Source organism: Astatotilapia calliptera, chromosome 22, assembly GCF_964374335.1.
Source record: "Astatotilapia calliptera chromosome 22, fAstCal68.1, whole genome shotgun sequence".
In the NCBI taxonomy this organism is placed as follows: domain Eukaryota; kingdom Metazoa; phylum Chordata; class Actinopteri; order Cichliformes; family Cichlidae; genus Astatotilapia; species Astatotilapia calliptera.
Window position 1 is genome coordinate 17,387,573 of NC_137442.1, and position 22,503 is coordinate 17,410,075.

The window sequence follows — 22,503 nt, forward strand, 5'->3', positions numbered from 1 at the left end:
ACACTGTGCTGAGATACATAAGTTCTCAGTTAATGGCTCAAAAATACTGTTTTATGGCAGTGAAACTATGACTCCACTAAAGAAATTGGAGCAAATAAGTCTTTGTAGCCAGCTGCTGGTGACAAAATGTGTAAAGATACAATTTAAACTTCTTTACAAAGTTGTCTGTACACTGAATATTGCTTCATCCATATTTTATGTGGACTTGGGTCAGTTTTACGTAGCTTAAACAAATATTTCTCTGAAAACGGTCAGGCATGAGGACTGGATTGAAAATGAGTGAAAAAAAACAAACAAAAAACAGCCAACGTGTAAAGAAAACCTTTGAAAGCCTGGAGAACTATTGCTCGAGACCACTTTACAAGAAAGTCTGGCTCCTTGGAAGCAAAATATAAAGAAATGAGGGGTGACTCGAGACTTTTGCACAGTACTGTGGTAGGAATAACAATCAAATACGAATACCAACTGCTTTGTTAGTCATATTATTGCAGTCAACTCTAAATTTATACTTCTCATTTTACCGCTGCTGTAGCCCAGACTTCAGGTCTGATTTAAACGCTGATCAGATCAGTATTTTCAACTTTTTACAACTCCAGTGTCACTGAAACTGCTGTTTATATATATTTAGAAGCCGGTTACAAACTATCCTCTCCTCTGACTTCCTCACTTCTCCTACATCTCCCCTCACTGTGTCAGGCAACAGTAATGACTGTGAGTCAGTTCAGCAGCAGGCTCCAGGCTGTCTGGGCCGGACTGAGACGTAAAAGCACCACAAGCAGAGCTTCTGATCTTGGCTGCCCTCTTGTGTTCAGTTGAGGTATTGCACCTCTATAATATTTGTGTATTTAATGTAAAATGACGTCATAGAAACTAATGAATAAACACAGTAGGGTAAGCAATGTTGCCTGAGTGACTCCCCACTCCTCCCACATAAAGTCAATGAGCACTGAGTCAGGTTACTTCAAAAGTCTTTTAATTAGAGTGCATTTCTTGTCTCCATGGTTCCATTCATGAACAAATGTGTTTGTGTGTGTGTTGAGTAAACGACTCCAAATAAAAGCGCCTCAGATAAAAGGCTGCAACAAATTTGCTCATGGCTGGATAGCAGTGTTCCCGACCCTTGGTCTGCATGGCGACGTTAACGGCGAAGGGCGAGCTGAATCACACGCACGATTGGACCACCAGCAGGAGAAGACTTGCACAAGGTTGGTCGTGCATCCAGAAGAGGGGAAGGGTTACAAATCAGTAGTTTAGTTACGCTCACGTCTCAGAGGAAGCCCTGGCTGACTCCACCCTGGCTCTGTTCGCCCTTCGAGGTTCATTGAGCCTCCATCGTCACCCGTGGGTAGCACGCAACTCGATTCATTCATTGTTCAGCAGTTCAATAGTTTCTAGGATGTGCAGGATCAATAGTGAGCTGAAAACAGTGGTCACTGAAGATGCACCACTAAGTTACCTTCAACACTCAGAAATGGTGATTGATCTCTGAAAGCAGCATTTATTTGTTTTACCCAATACTGTATGTACCTGTGCAGTATGCCAAAACTCTACCACCAGAATTTCAATTATTTATGCAACTTCCCCCCAAAAAGCAGGAAAAAGCCTGTCAAGCTTAGTGCGCATATTCAAAATAGGGAGGGAAACCTTCTCTGTTACAATATTATTTCATATCAGTGAAGTATCCTCTTGCTAGGCCTTTTATCACGCACAGTGTGGGGAGGTTTAGGTGTTACCTCCCACGCAGGAACAATGAAGTGTTTAAATATTGACTCTGGCTCTTTTTTCCCTCTTTCACCTCGGGTCAAGGCTGAACCTTGACGCTGTGTTTGCTCTATCTCTGTTCCGCTGATCTTGGCAGTTTTCCTGTAACTATCTGAGCGTGGAGATCGTTCTCTGACAACATCATCACAAAGGCAAAGAAAGGGGGGAATTTTTTGTGTGTGTGTTTCACCCCCATCCTGTGCTCTGAAATTCCTATTTTCGAGTCGGTGTTTGCACTTGGGAAAAACTGACTAATTTAACCCACAGTACTCGCACCAGGTGTCACACCCCGATGACACTGAAAGGCATACATTTTTACATTTGTTCTTTGAACGCAGTGTTAAATTACTTTGCAATCGTGCTGTAAGAAAAATTAAAGAAAAAAAAAAAAGAAGCCCAAAACAAGGTAAACTTAAAAAGACCCCGAAATGGAAGCGGAGCAAACGAGTGCTTCTAATAATAACAACTAACACATAACACAGGGCCATGCAGAAGCTAGGAGCCTACAACTGCCTGGGTCACATACCAATGTGTAAATCCTTCATAAACGAGTGAAAACTTTGTGCAATTTTCTACTCTCCAGAAAAGAAAAACAACAACACAAAAACACAAAAACTGTTACGTTTCTACAGAAAAAAAAAAAGATAAATTGGAGCATGTTTGGCAGGTTAGGCAGAGGCATGAGGAGTGCGAGAGGGAGAAGATGAAGGGGAAGAGGAAAAGTGGCACAGCAGGGAGGATTTCTCCCACAGTGAGCCTGAAGAGACTCGAAGATACACAGCAAAAGACCACATGCCTGCGCCCATCCCATGCTTTCACTTTCCGCGGTGGTTAACAAGTGAGAGCACGTGTCATGAGAAAAGATCCGACAATTAGATCACAAGGAAGGCTGGGAGTGTGGGGGGGAGGGAGTCACTGGTTTCCAATAAAGGGAAACTGGCACGCAGCGTTTAGGGGGAGAGTGTAGATGGCCCGGGGGGTTAGAGGGTCGACAGAGAGAGCTCAAGAGTGGTTAGGCCCTCTCAGTGCATCGGCTCCTCCTGGGAGGGCGAGTTGTCTGGCTGATTGAGTGAAGCCTCAGCGGTTGGAGAATCCCCGCCGTCCTGGATGCCGGTCTCACTGGTGGATGGTGATGGGGTCATCTTGGTCTGAGGCAGGAGGAAAGAAAACAACGTAGGTTTTACTCTGATGGAATTACTGAGAGCACGCTCAGCTTTAAGATAATTAACTCAACTTAAAATGTTTGTTTTACGGCTCTGCACGCTAAATCCCAAGATCAAAGATTTTCTGCAGCATTAAACTCGTCACATTTAACGCAATATGTTGCATTTTACTGCTATATTTTTATAATCCCTGCATATTTTTAACCCTCATTTTATGATCATCGTCTGACAACTTCTCAGATTTGAGGCACTCAGGGGGATCATTTTATGTGAGTGTGCACAGAAGCTGTGCTTCATATCCTTTGTAGTGGAAGGTGGGATATTTTCTGACTCATCCAGAGCACAGAAATGTGTTTTTCTCATCACTAACTTAGACCAGTGCACAGTGGGTCACTAATTGGGATGATGAGATAATTGGGATCCAGCTACCTGCAGTCACTGACATCTTCTAGGGAACTTATATTGCACAACATTTTTGTGACCTGAATGAGTCAAATAATGTCACAGCTTCCACTACTAAGGATATGAAGGACACTGAATAAAGCTTCATAAAGCTCCTGTACCGCTAGTGCTGGGCCCAAGCCTGGATAAGTGGCAGGACTGATTCAGGGAGGGCATCTGACATCACTTACTGGTTTTTAAGGCCTCGAATTGAGCATTTTGACATCCACTATCTTATTTTTATTATTTAAACCAGACACGTGGAGCAACAGATGGATCTAACTAAGAAACCAAGGACACCGCGTGCTCTCAGAAGCCACAAAGGCTCACTTTAAATCTTGATTAAAAAGTTATTTAAGAGCCGAATTCCTCTTTTCACGAACACTGAAAAGAGAGGACGAACTGAACGCGACCTCATTACTGCGGCGTGACGCCAAAATGCAGTGGAATACAGTTTGTGCGCAGAATAATGGTGCGTTTCTGACTCCTAGCCATTCTACATCCACACAGGCACGTCTGCAGACGGCATCAAGGTCCTTTATCCAGCCGTTACCTTCAGAGTCTCTACTTTCTCCTCAAACGACCTGAAGGTTGGTGCGTTTCTGTGAAAGGAAAAAAAGGCAGAAGACAGAGAGGAGAGAGAGAAAAAAAAAAAGATGACTGAAGTTATCAAACATAATCACACCCAGACGAGATGCAGACACGTCTTCCTTTCAAAAGGAAAATAGAGCAGGACACCCACTGCAAGCACAGCCTTTAAAGGTCATGTTATCTGATACTCGATACACACAATGCGGGATTTTCTAAAGTGACCCCATTCTTCTCTGTTCAGCTGAGAAAGTGCTAAGAGGGCTTGTTTTTCATGCAAACACACAAAGAGAATACAGAGCGAAGAGGGCGAGAGGACAGTCTTCCGAAAAGCCTCTCGTGTGTGTGCGCTCTCGAGCTGAACTTTCGGATTCACCGGGAGAAATTTCTGATTATATTTACAGACCAAATAAGAAATAAAGTTCTTTCAAAACCTGGTTACGTGTGTGTGTCCAGGTTTTGTGAAAGCAGAGCCATATTTAGGGCAGAACATTCTTTCCAAGTGCAGAAAAACAAAAACCAGGCGAGCAGTTTGTGCAGGTGGGCGTTTCCCTGCATCTTCATATTTTCTTCTTCTTCTTTTTTTTTTAGATTTCTGTTAAACCTCTGAGCCTGACGAAACAGCAGCGGCCTGGCGGAGCGAGATTATTAAAGCTGCAGCTTCACTGATAGCAGATAAAGTGGCTTTCACCAGCGGTCTCTCGGTATTATTAGGGTACGCTGTCAGGCCTTATTTTATTTAACAGGAAACACGCTCTTCTGTCTGTCTACTGCCGCCCACAGACACTGAGCAGCCTCCAACATTCACACGAACTGGTTCGGGTTCTCTTACCTCATGACGGGCATGCTAGCCGAGTGCTGCAATGACTTTACGCTATCCGACAGCGTTATTGAGGAGAAAAGAAGGAAGTGTTAGTGGTCATGTTAGCACAGCAGCAGCAGAGCGTGCACAGAGCGAGAGAGCACAACATACAGCACAAACCCTCGTTTATTCTACCGAGTGCATAAATCCTATAAATCCCACTTTATCCAATTAAGATTGATTGTGTATTAACACAGCGGGTACGTGTTAATCCTGCGAGTTATGGGTGAGTATCATGTCATCAAACCCACGCACACACAAAAGGACAACACATGCACACACACACACACCCTGACGACCCCTGTCAGGCCCTCAGTAGCCCCCCCCCCCCATGGCAACCAGCCCGGAGTCTTTGAGGCTGCTCTTCTCAGCACACTGCAGCTTTGAGAGGACTAATAATCTTGTTTGCGGCTCAGTAATCCAGAGAGAAGAAGGATGACAGGGGAGGGGAGACACACTAAGACACGAGAGGGAGGATCAACAAGAGATACATCTCAAATGCAACAATCTGCTGTTGATTTCTTTTTTTTTTTAAAGCCGGGTTTAATCAGGAATAATTCACAGGAAGTGCTGCGTTTGGTGCTCTGAACGCACAGTTTGACACCTAACCCACCGGGACATATGCCCTTTAATAAGAAGCTGGTCAAAGTGGTGCAACAGGCTAATTAGATTTGAATAAAACACATCAGTGCATAAAAACACAGCTGATTTCAGTTCATTCTGCAGAATTTGATTTAAAAAAAAAAAAAACATGCAGGAAAATGTCCAAGTTATTCATGCAAATTGAAATCGATCAGAAGAACGACCTCTGCAGTCCCACATTCAAACACATTTCACAAAGATGGTATGAAAAGAAAAATAAGATTTATTTCTCCTTTAACTGGCCTTAAATAAGTGAGCAGTCTTACCTAACTTTATTAGACGTATAGTGTGACCTGCAAAAGCCAAGCAATGCTGTAAGTTACTAACACTTCTGCTGCTTCTATGCTGATTATCGCACATTTCTCATTTGTTTAACACAAAGAAAGGCAGAATATGAATATACAGGAGATACGGAAGCCACTGCTTATGCTTTAAACAAAGATGTGTTTCATGTGGGCCTGCGGGTGCGTTATGAACGGAAGCAGGCGAGCAGTCTCACACTGCCCCCAGTTTTAAAGTTGTCACCTTAAAAACATGTCCTGACTCTGAATCTTGTTAAAATGAGTTTTGTTAGTGGTTAGTAAAGAAAGACAGGAGTGTGGTCTCTTAAACGCTGAGGAAGGACAGAAGGAAAAGAGCCCGCTACAGGAACACATTTCTATCACATGTGATATGATGGACAGGTGCAGCACAGCGGAGCCATTTTTACTGTGGCTTTTCAAAGGATTACAAAATATGATTCGCTGACATCTCCCCGTCTGACTCACCTGACATCCTCGAGCTTCCGGGTGATGGCTGAGCCCATATTTGTGAAAGCTGCTGTAGCCTTCAGACTCGCCTGAGACAGAGTTTCAGAAGTCCTCCTATAGCTGAAACAGAGAGAGAGAAAGAGGAGTGATGGGCGGCCAAAAAAAAAAAAAAAAAGGATATGAGTGTGATGAAAAGAGACTGAAGGATCAAAGCCGGAAGAGACACGTGAAGGTCAGAAGTAAACTTCAGTGTCTTTTTCATTTTAAAGAAAAGCCGGAGAGCATCAGAATGCTGCTCATTTCCTTCAATGTGAATCCCATCGAACCATTTCAAACAGGCCACAGGCAGCCTGTCAGGAGCACTGACAGCTTTCTCGTTCAGCGCAAAAAGAGCGTTTTCTCCACAGCGCTGACAGTTATCCGTATTTTCAGAGCAATTAGAGAAAACGTGCAGGGTTGATGCATAAGAAAGCTCTCGATCAGGATGGGAAAAGGACAAAAATACTACAAAAAGTCTTTAGCAAACGCTTTCAGCCGGCTGACATGAAGGCATCGTGAAAAGTGCGCAGCTCAGTACTTACGCAGTGGAGGTAGTGACCTCCTGCCAGGTTTTGGTGATGTTCTGTTTCAGCTCATTAAGAGGAGTGATGCCCAGCTTCCTCTTAATTTCAGCCAGCCGCTTGTCTTTGGATGCCAGCACCTGGGACAGAGTCTGGATCTCATCTTCGACCTACACACACACACACACACACACACACACACACACACAGACGTCATATTTGATTCTACATATAAATCTGTACCCCAACATGTAAAGTCTGGCTCATCCAGTATTTGCCATTATAAAAAGACCCAAATTCAAAACACATTTTTTCCAGGTCATAAAACTCCACCATTGTTTAACCGCATGACCGTGGCGACATTTCAAATTTATTTGGAGCCAGTCCCCACAAACACCAACGTTCTGCTGTTACAAATACAAATTATCTCATTAAATCCGCAGTAAATACATTCGACAAATGAGCCGTTTGATCAAAATACTTTAAATCGACTGAACAGAATGACTGTTCTCCAAATAACTCGTTAAAAAAAAAATTATTATTTGAGCCTTTTAGCCTTTATCTGATAGAGGCGGACAGGACAGCATGGAGCCAGAGAGGGCGGGTGACAGGCCGCAGCAAAGGCCCTGAGGCTGAATCGAACCCAGGCAGCTGCAGAGAGGACCGAGCCGTTAGTACACGGGTCACACGCGCCACCAGGTGAGGTCCTGGAGCAACAACATTCAGCTGTTTTAAATAGCTGTGAACCGTTTTTTAAGTGAAAAGGCCTGAACTTAGCTTCTCAGTGGTTAAAGAGCATGGCATGTTCCCCCATGCGTGGGCTCTCTCTGGGTACTCTGGCTTCCTCCCACAGTCCATCCTGTCAGGTTAACTGATTATCCCAAACTGGGAGCGTGAATGTTTACCTCGCTCAGACCAACATCTCTTCTATTAAATCTTTGACCCCTCCTGACCTTAGCCAGCTCCTCCTGCAGCTCCTGACGCTCTTCCTCTGTCAAGTCGGGCGTTGTTGAGGACGCAGCGCCAACAGACGTCACTGCATCCTCTCCCACCTCTGGGGCCGAGTCCGGATGGCCCTGGGAACCTGGGAGGTAAAAAAAGAAAAGAAAGAAAGAAAAGAAAACAATGTTTTTGACTCAGCAAGAAGTGCAAAATTTAATGAAGTGATCTCTTTTTAAAGATAAACAGACATGTCTGGTGATTTAACATGTGACAGAGATTAAGGAGTGAAGCTTTCCACAATTCTTCCTGCACAGACCAGCTATACCATCTCCCTCACACACACACACGGCATATAGAGTACAAGCTTGTCTTGGATGTTGATGACTCTGACAGAGCTGTGCTCAGCAGGAACAAGAGCGCATCAATAATACAAAAAACTTTCTAGATGGAGATATCCTCGGCTCAGACGGTGTGAGAGGAGGAGTTGTTGGGATCTGTGAAACAAAAGTACGACACCCAATAAGGATGTTCTGGGCCAGAAGTGAGCTGGAATAGGGGAAACAAAAATCTCTCCCTGAGGTCTTTTTTTTTTTTTTTGGTATCTAGTCAAATTATTTCAAGGAAGTTAAAGTATAGACGCAAAACCCAAAATAGGAGAGTATGAAAAAAATAAAAATAAAGGAAAAAGGGGAAACCCCAGAGCTGAATAACTCAGTGTGAGGGGAAGAATACAAGAAAAAGGAACTGCTGGAGTGAACTTCATACACATACAGTGTTGTTACCTCAGCGTGGAGGCAGAACCATCACACAAAACAGAGAAGAGTGTAAGTTTCATTAAAGCGTTGGCTCAACCTAACGAGTAAGAGAATTTGGCCATGTGCAATTTTCTCAGCAGACTGGGGTTGTAATAATTATGTAATAACAGTGAAATATATGTAATAGTGCAAGAGTGAAATGAAGACATCAGGTGCAGCTTCTGTGTATTTGCAGCTGCTTATTATTATTCAGGATTTAAAAAGAAAAAGTGCATTTGAAGGTGGTCGCGTAAGCAGCCAATCATTATATTTTGACCTGTTCACTGCATGAATATAGGAAATGTTCCTCTCAGTGACTAAGCTGTCACCCAGCTGGGGTCAGGATTTGGCATAAACAGCAAAACGCACAACATCATTTTAGCCGGTGATATATTTTGTTTCCACACGGAAGCTGCGGTGAAACGCGCAATCTCGCCAAAAGGAATGGTACTTGAAATACATCTTTATCTCCAGCCTCCTCCTCCCACTTCATTCCAAATACTGAGGACACCCTTTCTCTCTTTCAATGCGGACCACTGTGAAGACGTGAGACGGAGACAGAAAAAAAGAGGAGAAAAAAAAAAAAAAATCACATAAATCTAGCAGTGCACACTCCCACAAAGACAGCGGGATTGCCTCACGCCGTCTGGAGAGCCGTTAATGAAATAACGTTCCTCTGCCTTCAAAACACACATTATTATCACGAGCTGAGGGAGCTGTGCCATTAATTGCTTCTCCTTTTACATTTAATTAACGCCAGGGGACAAGGCGAGCGGATTGGACACCTCGCAAGTGCAAATATTTATATGTCAAAACACGCTTTGGCGAGAGAAGTGAATCCGAGGCAAATCGTTTCGACGAGGAAACGGAGATGGGCATTATGGTAATCAGGCAAAAAGAACCACAGAGGAAATTCTCATTTAGCCCTCAGTCCTGAAACCACCCCCTCTGTTCCTGTGGGGTGTTTCACTTCATCTGCCCTTAAGCGCTTTTCCACTCTCTTTTGAATTTACCCCCCTCTTCTTTCTACTAGTGATACAGCACTGACACCATATATGCAGACAAACCTGCGTACTACAACATCACAATTTTGCAAAAGACACTTCCTGTTATAACGGCTGTGCTTCAGCCAGATAAAGAAAAAAATAAGACACCACCCTTTTTTTGTAAATTTTAGTACACATAATGTTTTGATAACCTACAATATGTTGCTCAGGAACTCATTTTCTTCAAGCACATCGGGTTATGTAAAATTCTGGGCACCTCTGTAAATGTCTTGTAGGTGTGTTTCCATCAGTAGGTGCTAAGAGCATGAGAGGGAAAAAAAAAGAAACAAAGGGAGAGTCAGAGAGAGAAACAAATAGAGAAGTTTATATGCGAGTGTAGGCAGAAGTTTGGCTTGCGACATCAAACTGCATACTCACCCACATCCCTGCCCAACCTCTATGGTTTGAGTTCATTTCCTCTTAACAATCCTGCCCTATGAGCACCCAACTGTGTGTCTGTCAGTACTGTAGCAACGACGAAGACGTGCACTTAAATAGAGACCACGAGCTTTTTGATTGTCCCTCTTTTCCTGTGATAAGCGATAAGCAGCGAGGTCGCCTAGTCATCGGATAGCGGTAACCACGCTAATGCAGCTTTCATAAAGGGCCAGACGACACACCAATAAACATGGAAATCAATAAAGTTGTATTACACAACCAGAATGTTACGAAAGAATAAGATAAGAATGACAGTGTGCATAGGAAGCTATTTGTTCACCTTAATGGGCTCTATTGTCTCATTTGAGTTATATCAACCTCAATCCTTACACACTTTTGTGTGTGTGTCTGCACACAAACAGCTCCCAACATGACGAGGAACATCCTTTAAGATTTTCCATCTCTCTCTCTCTGTCAAACTTATTCTCATAAATACGACCTACCTCAAACGCCTCATGGAAATTTCATCAAATTTACACAGAGATTTAATTGGACTCAAGAGTGAATTAATACTGGTAGTCAAAGGTTAAAGGTCATCGAGCACACTGTCAACCATAACCAATTAGAAGGAAATTTAGCATAAATGCTCAGCAGGGTAAAATGATGACATTTAATATAAAAGCGGCAACTTGACTGATACGTGCGATTTTCTCTGACATTGTGGTGCCTAAAATATTGGCCACCTTATTATGTAAACAAACACGCAAGCGAACACAACAGGAAATGTGACAGTCAGCGATCCGGATACCTACAATCAAAACTCTCCTCTTAAGGAAATACTTAGAATTAGAGCTTGTATTAAAAGAAGCATCCAGCTGCGTCGAGGCACTAAACCCATTCTGTGTTATTTGCAACTTTCAACAGTGCTAGCGTTAAAGAACATGAGGCATAAAAACCTCAGCATGAACAGAAACTACGAGGACCTGGGAACACTAAGACACATGGAGCGCGCACACAGCCAGGGTCGTGGCAAGGAACAGAGGAAGATGAGGAATTGAATTCACAACAACAGGTGACAACAGGTGGAAACACAGCTGGAACTAATCTGAGTAACAGAACAGGAGAAGCAAAACTGAGCATAACACACATGAGACGAGGCACCGTCAAAATAAAACAGGAAGTGACATACACATGGCGACCCAGACGAGGACATGAAAGCTTGACAGTAGGACAGGAGGTAAACGGACACGGAAGCACGTGGCAGAGTGGGGAGACAAAGAACGTGGAAACAGGTACAGGAGACAGAACATAGAGACGCAGACTATGACCAACGGGACATGACAACAAGACTGACATCCACAGGAGACACCGAGGACAGAACACAGGGACGAGGCATGAAAGGAAACTAATATCAGACTCAGAGACTCTAGAAAGAACCAAACTCAAGACTAAACCGTACAAAACTAAAACTCTTAATCATCTTCATGACGCAAAGGAAAGAATAATGAATTCACACAAAACTTGAAATCCTGGCTCACAGACCCAGGTACCATGACAACAGGAGGTTCCTACCGCAGCTGAATGAGTCTGTAATGGGAGGAATGATGGTTGGGGAACAGATGATGAACACTGCTGCCTGTGAGAACTCGTTGGAAAGGCTTAATTGTAAAAATGAGACAAAATCAAAGCATAACTCGATATGGACAGTCTGTACTGGACGTTGCAAAAATGTCACCCAATAACTTATGGTACAAACTGTGTACGTCTTGTTCTGTCTTTTTCTGTTTATATCTAACTCAATTGGATAAATGTTCAAAGACAGCGTGATAAAGAGCTGAAAAACTTTAAACTACTGCAGCGAATACTTCTCTTTTTCCCCAAAACAGAAAAACGGACAGTTTTACAGTCATTGCATCCTTATTTTCTACATTTCTAGGAAAAAGAAGGAAAACGCGGCGCGCCGTGTGGTACAGCAGCATAATTATGACTGAAGTTTAAAGAGTTATGATGGTCTGAAATCAACACTGTCTGAGATCTAGAAACATCTAAATTGAGAGAATGCTGTCATACGCATCGCCGACAATCATCATTTGTTCCCTCCCCCTCCAGTTTGTGCCCCCACCCCAAATTCTTCCTGTTCAATGAACCAAACCCATGTTTTGTCTTTTTATCCAGCAAGCGCACACACACACACACACGCAAAAAACACACACCCTTCACTCGGCCTCTCCCTTCTCTCCTTGTGATTACCTCTGGTTTTGACAGCTGGCGAGCTGGGCGGTGTGTCGCTTAAGGCTGGGGAGAGGTAGAGATAGCTGGTGTTGACTCCTTGTTCAAAGTCAAACGGAGAGCGGTATTCCTCCAGAGGGTCCATGCTTTATTCTTTACAGCTCTCAGCGTGTTGCCGGCCGGAGCGACTACCACCTCCTTTTTACCAGCACTACCTAAGCAGAGCCAGCCGAGTGCTTATTGCTGATTGTTTGCATGTGACCCAGGCGCGTGCTGCTTGTGTCCGTTTCCTTCTTTACTAGACATGCGGAGACACACTCGAGTGTCCAAGTGTGTGCATGCACAAGGAAGGAGGTTTTGTATCGGCCCTCAGGTAGTCACAAGGTGAGAGTGACTACAGTGATGCCAATTTCTAAATATCGGTTTCTGTTTTGGGCCAAGGTGTAGTGAGCCCTTTGCTCCTGTCTTGCTGTTAATAAGTTACCTGTCCCCTCAAGCAGCTGTTGTAGCCGGCTCACACACACAGACACACAAAAAACACACCCTCCCACTTCCTCTCCACTATAATCCCAAAGGTCAGTTCTTAGTCCATCCCGCAGACCGTGAGCGCCATCGCTGTCATTTTTGTGTGCCTAGCTGCTGTTGCGATACCGCACGGTACTCCTGTTCCAATACTCTCGGGTTCCGCCGCCAGTTCCCGCCCTCCCTCGCTTCCCAGCCTGTCAATCGAGGAGGACATGAGAGCGACCCCATTTGTGTGGGCCGGTCATGCGATGTGATTGTGTGGGGGCGCATTAGATGAAAAGCATAATCTGCAGTGTCCCAGATTACAGCAAAGCTCTAATCCAGGGTGGACAGTCCAGCTTGAAGCAGCGGTAATGCTAGTCAGCTAGAAAGGAGAAGAGAGGGTGCCAGAGGCTACGCGAAGTGGTAGAGGGAACAAGTGCTAGATTGTGTACTCACACAAACTGCTTGCCACAATGGCATTCTCTGAACTAGAAAGCTCCTGTAATGCAAGACCTTCATCACATGAAAACAAACTCTTTTAATCGAGCTTTTCCTCGCCTGAAAGCAGACTTTTTCTTTTGCATTACGACACGGCACAGAGCTGTGACATAAAGCAGGTATTTAGGCTGCACAAAGAGAGGAAAACATAAGTGCAATCCTTGTCACATTTCAATCAAATGTGCAAAAAGCAGCGTAGATGGCAACATATTAGACACTGAAGCTTTCAAGGTTGCGTTGAAAAGGAAAAAGCAGCACAAGTTTTATGACGGTGAACAGACAGAATCCCTGAAAGAGCTCGAGAGCATTGTGGAAGGAGGTACAAAACAAACATCGGCTAGTTTAAACAGAGTGAAGCCGACTCAAAGCAAGATCATATACTGAGTTTTTACTGGTTTGAAACTGAGGTCTGGGGGTTATCAGCTCAGTTACCCACCTAGTAATTTACCTTTAGTTAACAGGCGTGTCAGACGAAGGCTTTCCTGTTAGGTCTGGACATTTAATAATCAAAAATGTATTTTATATTTAAGCAAATGTGCAGGGGGGGGGGGGGGGGGGGGGGCTATCCAGGCAATCACAGGGAAAACAGAAAGGGTTATATCAAACCCCTCTTTAAAGAAATGCATTCAAATATATTTCAATTACTACCCTGATGATTTTCCTTTGGGGAAAGCCCAAAACGCTTCAGTAGATTTATGATTTTTTATTTCTTCCCTGATGTATAATAAGTAATACCAGCAGACTCAACTACGGATGTAAAATTGCCCTAAAATTACTCGATAACTTTGGAAAGATGTGCTGCAGCACCGGTATCGAGCAGCATTAAAATTGAAGTGGTAAAGATTTAAACTCTGCAAAGGTATCGCTGCGGGGAAAATTAGCACATTAGTACAGAAATGTTCACAGGGAGAATTTAAAAACTATGTACATAAATCACGAGCTCCCTTCAGGCCTGTGCAGCCACCATTCTTCTGTGCAGAAAGCCAGACGTGCATGTCTGCTTGATCCTCTCCAGGAAATGCCTTACATTTAGAGAGAAGGAGCGGTGCTCTCCTGAAAGTATTGAAACACTAGGGGACAAATTCCACGATTAACTAGAGTCAAAAAAAAAGTTGACATTTTTTCCTCCTACATATTTTGCACAACTCAACATTCGAGTCTCTTTAAATCAGTACCTGTGGATAAAGTTAAACACAGCAAGGAAACTCTTATTGAAAAAAAAAAGAAAAAGTCTTTGATATTAGATCGAACTCATCGAGTTGCTCAGTTTCTGAGGCAGCAAAGCAAATCAACATTTTGCACCTTACTGTAAGATACGAGGTTCTTCTGCAATGCTGTTCTTCTGCGCCTTTTAATCCACAGGCCTGATCCGTTTCCTGCATGTTCACAAGGAAACTCAAATTCTGCCTTCTTAGAGTCAAAGGCTGGTTTGTGGGAAAGCCTCCCATGTGAATGTTTGCCCTCTCGTTCTCACTGTAGATGAACGCGCTTTGAGCTACCTGCAGACACTGTGGTGATGTTTTTTGGTTGGTCTGCTGTTTGGTTGGGCAGATAGGAAAACAGTTGAAATCTGCACCAGCAGTAGTGACACGTTTTCCACTTTCAAACTATTTGGAGATCCTATTTAAATCCTCATCAGACTAAAACAAATCCAGATTTTTTTTTTCCTAAAGCTCTTGGTCTGATGGCATCCCACACCTTAAAAAGGAAAAATACAAATAAAAAACACAGCACTTGCTGAATAAGCAGGTCATAGTTATGGTCTGATCTCATTTTCAACTGTAAGCAATGTTTCAAAGACATAAACATGCCAACCAGCTGAAATGTGGAAAAAGCCGATAATCTTAATGGGACTTACTTATTTTTCTACTTAACTGTACATCCAAGTGATGAACATGTTCATTTTTTCCATTTGAGGAAAACAGGTGACTAAGAGTAACTCAGTATCAAAGAACCCCCACCATGGCAGCAGAGGTATTACAATGATGGTGAAAGGGAGATGATGAGTTTCAATGTAACAGCAAACCCTACAGTACACATGACAAGTCTGTAAAACAAGTTGTTGGTCATATAAGGCTAAATAGCATAACACTACAGCTACACTAGACAGGCTCCACAACACAGCTTTTCTATTTAGCAAGGTCAACCCAGAAGTAATGCGTTTGCAGTCGCTCACGGCAAACTATCAAGCCTCAACGTGCAAACAACAGTCCAATATAAACGTCTCAGTAAATGTACGAACACATTCTCTTAAAACAGTCTAAATGATTAGTATTACTGGCACTTCTTTCAAGTACTCCAGCATACAAACAGCCTCCAGTGCTGAGAGTCATTACACATTCGCTTGGCGGCTGCAGGTAATATTTCTCTGGTTTCTGTAACTTTGGGATTTCCTGACAACAGATATTTTCCCCTCTCAACTGGCATTTTATGACATTCCCCACAAGTCAGCCACAACATAAACAATAAGAAATTATGTCCCTCGGCAGGTTTGTTTTTGTGACTTTGCATACTCCCAAAAAGAGGAAGTAGTGTTCACAAAGACTTTGTGGTTCACTTTGTGGAAGCCAGACAAGGGACGGGTAATCAGAAGGAAATGTGAAAGAGCTGAAAGTGATTGTTTCAGGCAGAATGAGCTGAAAGCCTCTATGAGGGTTCGGTTTAGCAGAAATTTTTTTTTTCTTAAACTGGGAAGTCTCAGAATACAAATATAGAGGTAAATATGAATACAAGAGGTCCTCGTTAAGATGCAAGCACAAATACTTTTCTACAAGAATCCTTCTGTACTGAAACGGATCAAACCAGCACACTCATTTTTCTATCTTCGCAAACAGTATCTCTCTCAGCTAGACTGGACAGGCCTCCCAACATGATGAACTCAACATAACTCCCTCCTGATCAGTGGAGCCCCTAATCCATGTGATACTTGTTAAAACAACGTACACAGACACACGTGCACACAAACCAGTACGCTTGTATAGCTATATTATTAAAAATGATGAAAGTCAAGGTCACAAATCAGACATTTTCACAGAATAAGTTCATGCCATTAAAACATCCCATTTGATTTATAAGACAAACAGAAACACAAATCAACCCCTGCCGCGACTGTGACCGTAAACACAAACAAACAGCCATTTTAGAGCGGCTAATGAAGCACAGCGCACGATCAATTACCTTACTATTCAAAGCAGGGCCTGTCACACGATTAGCCTAAACAGGAATCATGAGACATGGATAACTGTGGATACTTTAACTAGGCCCACAAAGCATGAGATGTGCATGATGGGAAGTGGCTATACCTCAGATGGACACCGATACCGTACATGTGCATTCAATCTAGACTCTTGGCTACACGACTTAAGACAAACATGGAGATGAAAGCTGATTAAAGTTAGTCTGACAGGCTGGGGGAAAAAAATCTCCTCTCGATCTGTTGCTTAAATGTGAAGCAGCTGCTTGCAGATGGTTAGCGCACAACTGGAAACAGCTAACCGACCCAGAACACAACTGTACATGAACCATTCAAACTGGAAAAGGGTGTCAATCCTCTCATCCTTCAAACAACGGTAAACACTAAAAATGGGTTGTTTCTCCAAATACAAGGTCTAATGTATGGCAACAGATTGGAAAGCTGTTGTTGTGTGGCCTACTTCCAAAACAGATTCACCATCTTACTCTATTTGCACTACAAATACAGGACATGGTGTATAGAGCAGCACGGTAGTACAGGACATTAAAAAAGTAATGAAACCAAAACTTTCTGAAGTCATTATACATCTTAGATGATACCAATAAACGCTAAAAGTTTACGTTTTTTCCCTGATTGTGTTACAAAACCTTAAATAACTGAAGTGATGGAGTTTAGATGAAAACAGCAGGTATCGGACAGGAAAAAAGGGTCTGCCAAACCTTCTACTGTCATGTAAGGTACCGATTAAAAGATAATGAAAGCAGGGACAGAAGTAACCTGAAATAAAAAAGAACTTTTGGTTAATTGGGAGTAATAATTTATATCTCTACTGAACTTTCTTTTAAATAGTTTATCAAAGTTTCTGTCTGCAGTCTTTCACTGGAAAATAAACTACCAGGCAGGTGAGAGTGCTGCTTGGCCAAATCTCACAAGTCGGTGAAAAATTCTCCATAAAGCTGTACTGAAAGTAGTGGAATTTATTGACCTTTGAGTTTCTTTTTCGTTCAGTTTAACAGAGCCTGATCACTGCATTTTACTGCTGAAATGTCAAACAATTCAGATAAATATTAAATGCATTGCATTGTGATGTATATATTTAGGTTAAAAGCACCTTTGCCTGAGTATTCTCTCAAACTTCAGACTTTTTGGATCAGCATAAAGCATCTTATACCATATTTGCCAACGTTTTCTTTCAGGCAACTATCAGGTCCACATACAAAGTTTTCAAATAGACAGCTGGTGTTCCCTTTAATCTTTGAAATGAAATGTGCAAACCTGGCGACACCAACGTTCAAAGTTACAGCTTTCAAGGCTACAGCTTCTCGCATACATCAAACCCTTCCAAAAGTCCTTTGAAAATGATCTACGACAGCCATGACTGCTGACAGGTGTATTTCTGAGTAGACTTCAAATACTAATGGTTTTGGTAAACACACATCTGGTTTTCACTAAATGGGAGGTCCAGCCCAGACTGACACAGCTTGTAGCCCAATATGACATTTATTGGCATGACTGAAAAAAATCATAGCAAACCTTTACATAAACACATGCAGTGTTTGCAGCTTTTAAAGTGTGATTTGGCTGTGCTGAATGTATTTCCAGCTCAAACGACCGGATCTACATTACTGGGGTGGGGATGTTGTTTGTGAGAGACTTCCTCTGACAGCTGAAAGCAGACAGTTGTGCATCGCAGAAATCTAATAACGCCAAAAAATGTTGGCTTCTGCTCCTGATCAATCTCATTAGACCGGTAGCTGAAAAACAACACGGGCTGGTGAACCTGACCACGTCCTTTCTGAACTGATTCAAGCCACAAGCTTGTATGCAGAAAATGAAACAGGCAACATTCAAAACAACAATAAAAGTTAGTCTGGAGTACAAAAACTTTCTACAGTCCTTGACATTGACCTGGAACAATATGACTGAGTGAGAAGGCGTTTAGGTTCAGGCATCTATCAGAGTACCAATAACCTCTTTGTAGTCTATTCAAGCTCTACAAATGTTGATGAACAAATCAAGATTAACAAGATCATAAGGCACATCTGAGTCAACCACAGATTTCACTGAACCTGAGTTTAAGGGGAAAAAAACATTCACTATGGAAAAAATAACATTATACTGCAAGAAAAAGGGAGGACACAAACAGACAAGTTTGTTATCCAAAGATCATCTGCACAGAGACACACAATCAGGGGAGAGCAGACTCCTTTGAGAGGCACCAGTCAGAGCACTCTCCGACCTTGGTCCTGCAAAAAACCTGTTCACCAAGTTATTTGCAAATGCTTTACCTGAATTACTGTCAAAGGATTGAAACATCTAACCTATGAAACCCTCCCTTAAAATAAATACATAAATAAATAACGTAAAGGGAGATTATTGTATTGAAGCAAGCAAATACTTGTCACTGAGCGGTCTCAACTTCTACGAGGAGGATGCAGGTACAGATGGTAGTAAAATACAGCTACCATACCAAAAGTCTGACCTTGAAACAAACTTGGCTGCCTGTACAGCAGTGCGACTATAAATTCAGAGAGCACAGCAGTTCCTATGATGATATTTAAGGTGATAAAATTACATCTCGAGAGGCAGATCATTTACTTTTGCTGCCTAGAGAGGTAAACAGACACCACCTCAAGGCTGCAGTAAAGTTAGAGATTGGCAAAGAGTTTCCCCTTTATCTGATAACTATGCAATTTCACTTTCTTGTGATTACTTGTGGTACAGGCCTGTGTTATTGCGATTTTGATGAACAATAGCCTGTAGTGCAAGTGTGCACGGCCTTAAAAGAAATCTGGCATTCACCTTTTTTCAAACTGTGTTTTTTAAGGTCACATGCAATGACTTATAAAACCACTAAAAGACAAGATATCTAACTGGTGCATCCGCCGCACGCACACAGTGAAAAAACATGTCATGTGGGAAGGGAAAACCCTCCAAAGCATACCACAAGAAACCTTTATGAGCAAAGAGAACCCAGATCAAACAGTTACTAAGATACCATTTACTTAAGGATGTGTTCAGGACCTGCAACTCTAATTCAGGAATGGGCTTCACAAGCGTGGCATTTAAAGCCAAGTAAAGCATTCTTTTCTATTGTGTCCACTGGCAGCAACACAGAAAGTGATGCAGAAACACACCTCATTTCTTCTGATATGGAGAAGCACAAATTATCAATCAGGAACCAGTTACATCAATAATTCTGGTGTTCATACGCAACATTTGTTCTGGCTTTCTCGCTCTGCGTTATTAAAAAGGGAAGAAGAAGAAGAAGAAGAAGGGGAAAAAAAACAAAAAAAACCCCCACACAAAACAACTTTCAACCATCAGAAAATTACTTTTGAGAACCCAGAGGAGGGTGAAGGCTGTTTGTGCTGCAGGGAAATTTGGTCAAAAATTCCAACATGACATTTTAAATGAACAAATAAAACTCAGATGCTTTGCTTCTTTCCACAAACACTTTAGTGCAAATGAAGTAGAATAAAATAACACAAAGATCAGAGAAGAATGGATCATGCTGTTTATGAGTAAAATCACAAAAAGTTGGACATACAAGCTTTTTTGTGTGCAAATGTGGACTTTTCTGTACTCCAGCAAAGACATATGGACTTGAGACAGGAGCAGTTGTGTTTAAGTACATAAGAGAGCAGAACAGCTGCTTGATAGGAAAGCAAACGTGCAGGAAGAGTAACGAGGTGAAAGACAGAAATGCAGGTAGGATACCTGTGGTTAACTGAACTGTGCTATAGTTTGGCACGAGAAAAATCAGCAAAACCCACAACTCACAACCACTTTGGCACAGAATAAGTGTTCGTAAATTTCAAAATAAAACTTTTTTTTCAGTGTAAAAAACCATTTGAAAGAGCATAAGAGCACAGCGTGACTTGTCTGAACTAGTTATAGCAGTGAGCTGTCAAACAGGTGTAACCCATTTTTACAGGCTACGCCGTCAGTTACAAAATATGTTGTTGACTAGTGTTTTACTGCTTTTCTTCACTGCCTGTCAAGGTTTTTAACTCACACAAAAACTGAAATGTGCGTTTATGGTTTCACCTAATAGGTTAATGGGTGGTTAAAAAACAAATTGTGGCGTGACACCGCACTTCCGTGTCATTTTTCTAGAAATCTGTTGCAGTGGTGCTGCTGAAAAAAAGTTATTTTCTTATTCAAATTCTTCAAACTGTTGTCCGTCGCAAAAATAACTCACTTTATTCGTATGGCGAGAGGTAGCATATGCTCTCAACGAACTAACTTGAGTCACAGCACAAAGTTAGCTAGTCCGCTAACTTTTCTCTAAGGAAAAAGTAGTTTTAAAACATCTATTACGACACTGGCACGCGTCGATGATTTAATTACCTTTGTCTGCATCCTCCATTGTCCGTCCAAAGCGTTGTTTCTCGTCGATTTCTACTCAGGGTCCTCAGGTTGTTCACTTTCCTGCTGTGGGTCTTCCTGTTCTCTGCCTCATGTTGCCAGGCAGCCCGCCGTGCGGGGTGGGGTTCGCGGTGACGTCAGCACGCAGCAGTGTAAACAGAAGCAAGCACGTGGATCAAGTTTTAGCCCAACAACAATGCAAAGCTGCGCAACAAGGACACGTCATTACTTGTGTTTCTGTTTTGTTTGTTTGTTTGTTTGTTTTTTACTGTACAACAAGAGTATGTATATGTAAAATGTATATATATCTGCAATAGTGTAGTAGTATATATATGTTGTTTTATTTTTTCTTACAGATACAGTGTCAGGTAAAATGCGAAGAAGACTATGACACATGCAAACCTGTTGCTTCTGGTGCCAGTTAAATCAGTTTAAAGAAAAGCCAGTTAAATCGGGCTTTTAAATCATTATCATTTTATTTTTAATACTAATAGTGAGGAAAATACCGCTGCTCCACATCATGTAACTCCAGCATATACAGGAAGAATGAAATTATATATCAATATCAATTTTTATCATGGCTGCCTTAAATATTAGTTTCTATTTCTTTTTTGTTTTTCTTCTTTTTGTTTCTTTTTAAGAGTTATATATATTCGGCTAAATATTGTTTTGAGCATATCTTTCTTAAGCTCAAACTAACCTCCATTTACAATCAAGTCAATTCAAGATTTATTTCTAATTTTAAAGATACAGCAGTCATTGCTCTGCTGAGACAGAATTCACTGCCACCTGCGAGGCCTGCTGTTCATTTGATGCGAGATGACACACTGCATTTTAGTATGACAGAATCGAAGGAATTTCAGTTATTTTTCCTTTTAGTTCCATTATATTTTTATTTTCCAGCTGATAGCGTGTACGGGCTAGATGAATAAACACACACACTAGCCATACAAAACATTCCTTGTCTTCTTCTCGGGGATTTACCCACTCCTGTGGGATATACAATCCTCCACGTTACTGTCATCCAAACCCGGGTTAATTCCCACTCTTGTTCACACGCTGTGTGTGCAAAGCTCTTAATTGGGAAGCAATGAAACTATACACCAAGCAATGTGACACACACTGAGGGTGAGAAAAGACGCTCAGATGAAAGAGTGCCACCTACTGGATTTCGTTTTGATCACAAGGAGTGGGAGACGAGCAGATACGCGAGAATACAAGGCTGGAGTCTCCAGAGAATGACGCTTCGCGTCCAAACGCATTGCGTGACTTTATTTCAGACACGCGCGTTTCAATATATATATACAAAATCTCAGTTAATGAATAACACCTTTGTTTTAGGGTTCAACATGCATCAGCAAACTCAACAAAGGAGGTCTGGAAAAAAACACACAAATGAAAATGTACTTCGAGCACATACAAAATATAAGGCATCATTCTTACACACACCACATAAAGCTCAGAGGGAATATTGTGGTGTTGAATGTCGAATCTTGACTTAATATTAGTGTAGTGTAAGCAATTTTGTTTGGAATAAATATCTCGGTTAACATGCTTTTATGTATATTTATTGGCCCCACTTCTTTATATTCAAATGCCAACCTTTATTTATTTATGTATAATACATATATTCACTATAATAAAAAGTAAATAAATGGATAATATAAAAAAGACACCCGACAAGTTTCCTACTGCAGACATTCGTGAATGTTGGGACACCCCGCCGTGAGGAATGTGATTTGACATTTGCGGTCTAATAAAACAAACAGATATCAGATG

General features: G+C 42.0%; 1 protein-coding gene across 4 annotated transcripts; it reads right to left on the minus strand.

Annotated features, from left to right (window-relative positions):
- Positions 1-956: 956 nt before the first annotated feature.
- tpd52 (tumor protein D52) lies at positions 957-20,864 on the minus strand. 4 transcript variants are annotated; one of them, XM_026155779.2, is made up of 7 exons: positions 20,707-20,864; positions 7,720-7,850; positions 6,788-6,936; positions 6,225-6,326; positions 4,786-4,827; positions 3,919-3,967; positions 957-2,909 (listed from the first exon to the last, which is right to left on the minus strand). In XM_026155779.2, the coding sequence occupies exons 1-7, from the start codon at positions 20,723-20,725 to the stop codon at positions 2,784-2,786; spliced, it is 618 nt and encodes a 205-aa protein (XP_026011564.2). In that variant the 5' UTR covers positions 20,726-20,864; the 3' UTR covers positions 957-2,783. The 4 variants fall into 4 exon arrangements, with proteins under 4 accessions (XP_026011564.2, XP_026011562.2, XP_080152717.1 ...); XM_026155777.2 differs by lacking the exon at positions 20,707-20,864 and adding an exon at positions 12,177-12,688; XM_080296591.1 differs by lacking the exon at positions 4,786-4,827.
- Between the last annotated feature and the right edge of the window lie 1,639 nt (positions 20,865-22,503).